The following is a 2,649-nucleotide window of genomic DNA, read 5'->3' on the forward strand; positions in this document are numbered from 1 at the left end:
TCTCTCTCTCTCTCTCTGCTGACCTGATACTGCTCCAGCGCCCCCTGTCTCTCTTGCTCCAGCTGGTCCAGTTGTTTCATGGCTGCCTGCAGAGCGCTTTCCTTGGCCAGGCGCTCCTTCTCAAGCTCCTGCTTCTCAGCCTCTGTCTCTGAGATGGCGCGCTGCTGCCGTAGGTGGATCTGCTCCAACTCTGCCCTCTTTGTGGCCTCTTCCTCCAGTAACCTGCTCCACACAGACATTACCATGGGTGAGTATAGAGCATCATGATTCTGTTTAAATCTACTAGACAGGCTTCTCCAGCTTGTCTGGGACCTGCATTAGAGCGTCACATAAAACGCTTTCAATGCTGAGGTATATAGTAACCTACATTGAGCACCATGTGTGCATACATACATTTTCCTCATTTTGTGTGAAAGATGATGCAAGAAATGTTTCTTCACTTTAAGTTAAATAAAGCAACTAATGTATAAATAAATGGTAAATGGAGATGGCTGTAGCAAGTCAGTGTGTCAGCAGGTGGTGCACCAGCAGGTGGTGCTATAGTGCCATTATTATTGTGTGTTTTTCAGATCAGTTAAGATAAGTTCAAATAAATTGAACTACTGTGGAAGCCCATTTCCACCAATGTGACGGAAAAAAAAAAACTTTTGTAAGTCGTTATGAGAAACTCTCAAAATACTGAAATTTCAAGTTAATGAGAAACTTAACAGCACCAGAGGAACCTGTTTTTTCCACAGATTATCCCTCACATGTACTACTGTGAGGAAATAGTGAATGTTTTAGCAAATATGACAAATATGTTTACATAAATGACTTGCTGCAGCTTTACTAAATGCTTCTACCTCACTAAATTAAGTTTCATGTGAATGGTACAACAATGTGAAAAGCCATTCACTGATTTTTAGACTTGAGGTTAGTGTGTTACAGTGTGAGAGTAATTGCTGGGTTTACTAAGTCAGCAACACAGTGTCCTTATTAAAAGTAAATCTTTTTTACCTACTGCAGCTACTACACAGTGGTTTAATTTAAGCTTAGAGGTCAGTACAATAGCGCTGACATGTTCACTGCTGGTTAGTCAAACGTGAGGTGGAAAGTAAATGTCAGCAGAGAGGAAGGAAGGACAACGGAGGAAATGTGGTGGAGGGAGGGAAGCAGTAGTTGAATGTCTGGCTGCATGTAAAGAAAAAAAAACAGGAGCAGAAGGTTTCATGCTAAAGGATTCCCATAGATGGTTAACTACACTGTGAGTATTAAGTAAACTCCTCACAGTCTCATACCTGAGGTGTTTACACATTGACTGATAACAGAAAGCTATTAGCAGCTTGGTACATCATCAAAATGTGACATTTATCTGACCCCAGTTGCACCCGTAGGGGCCACGTTTGTGTGGTTTTCACAAGACTTGTGAAGTAGCAAACCCTTAGACGGGCTGTTAGATGACATGCAGTGCTGAAAGAAATATTTGAAAGTACCGTTAACACTAGATTTGATTAGAGCCCACAACATACAGCGTTATTACTTCAGAGTTATGGTGTAATCTTTTGTACTAACAGTCTAATAGTACAGTACGTACCAGTACATATGTGTAGGTACTGGGGAACAAGATGTGAAGTTTTGGAATAAGAGGGTAACGGTTCAGGATTATACAAAGTATTTCTACTGTAGGTTCCTTTTTATCTACTGGGTACATATTTGTGTTGATTTTACTGGATGGACAATGCATACACACACAGAGTAGTATATGCATTGGGATAGCTTGTGTTTTATCTTGATATATTTGTATGTATTTCCTGGGATGAAAGGAGGCTGTGCACAGCGCAACATTTGGCTACACAAAGCACAAGTGATAAGTTAATAATATTGGTACTAAGGTTATTTTTTAAATAAAAACCACATCAACTTTATTTAGGCTCATCACTCCATCTTCACTGACAGGTCCTCAGTAGGTCATACATATCCTGTAATAACAGAATATGTACCCAGTAATTAAAAAACAACAGTATAAATTCTCAGAATAATGCAGAATGCTGTTCCCCAGTACCTACATATATGTACTGGTACGTACTGTATTGTTACACAATTAGTACAAAGATTACAGTGCAGATATACAACTAAAGTCATGCAGTTAAAAGTTTACTAGTAAATTTACAAAAGGTATTATTATCATAATTTGTGTAAATTACCAAAAGTGAAAGTACTGATTTGTACTGACAGAAGAACTATATTATATTACATTATATTATTGGGTTATGATTGATGCATTAATGTGTACAGCTGACTGCAGGGTGAATTTCCCAATGGGATCAATAAAATCTGTAAAGTTATCAAATAAACATAGTGGAGTAAGAAGTAAAATAATTGCCTCTGAACTGTAGTGGAGTAGAAATAGTAGAGCAGAAACAGTCCTTTGTCCTTTTAGTTTGGATTCTTTTGGGCTCGGATTTGCACAGATAACTTTTTTGTCCCGGTGTCTGTGCTTTGCTTTTGTATCTGTGCCCATTTTATACAAATATCTGTACATTTTACTCTTTATATTTTCAAAACACACTTTTTCTTATATGCATCTGAGTTTTTTAATTTGTTATTATTATTATTATTATTATTATTATTATTATTATGTTATGGTTATGATTATGATTATTGTTATTA

At 37.4% G+C, this 2,649-nt stretch overlaps 1 protein-coding gene across 1 annotated transcript in view; it reads right to left on the minus strand.

Moving 5' to 3' along the window:
• Positions 1-2,649, minus strand: part of swap70b (switching B cell complex subunit SWAP70b) — a gene marked incomplete in the record, with an annotated part of 26,308 nt that overhangs the window by 3,918 nt on the left and 19,741 nt on the right. Inside the window, 1 exon segment of the mRNA XM_035665529.1 lies at positions 24-222. Within this exon segment, the coding sequence (XP_035521422.1) occupies positions 24-222 (199 nt within the window).

The sequence above is a fragment of the Morone saxatilis genome, unplaced genomic scaffold (genome assembly GCF_004916995.1).
Source record: "Morone saxatilis isolate NCDOM2014 unplaced genomic scaffold, NCSU_SB_2.0 Contig2, whole genome shotgun sequence".
Classification (NCBI taxonomy): Eukaryota; Metazoa; Chordata; class Actinopteri; family Moronidae; genus Morone; species Morone saxatilis.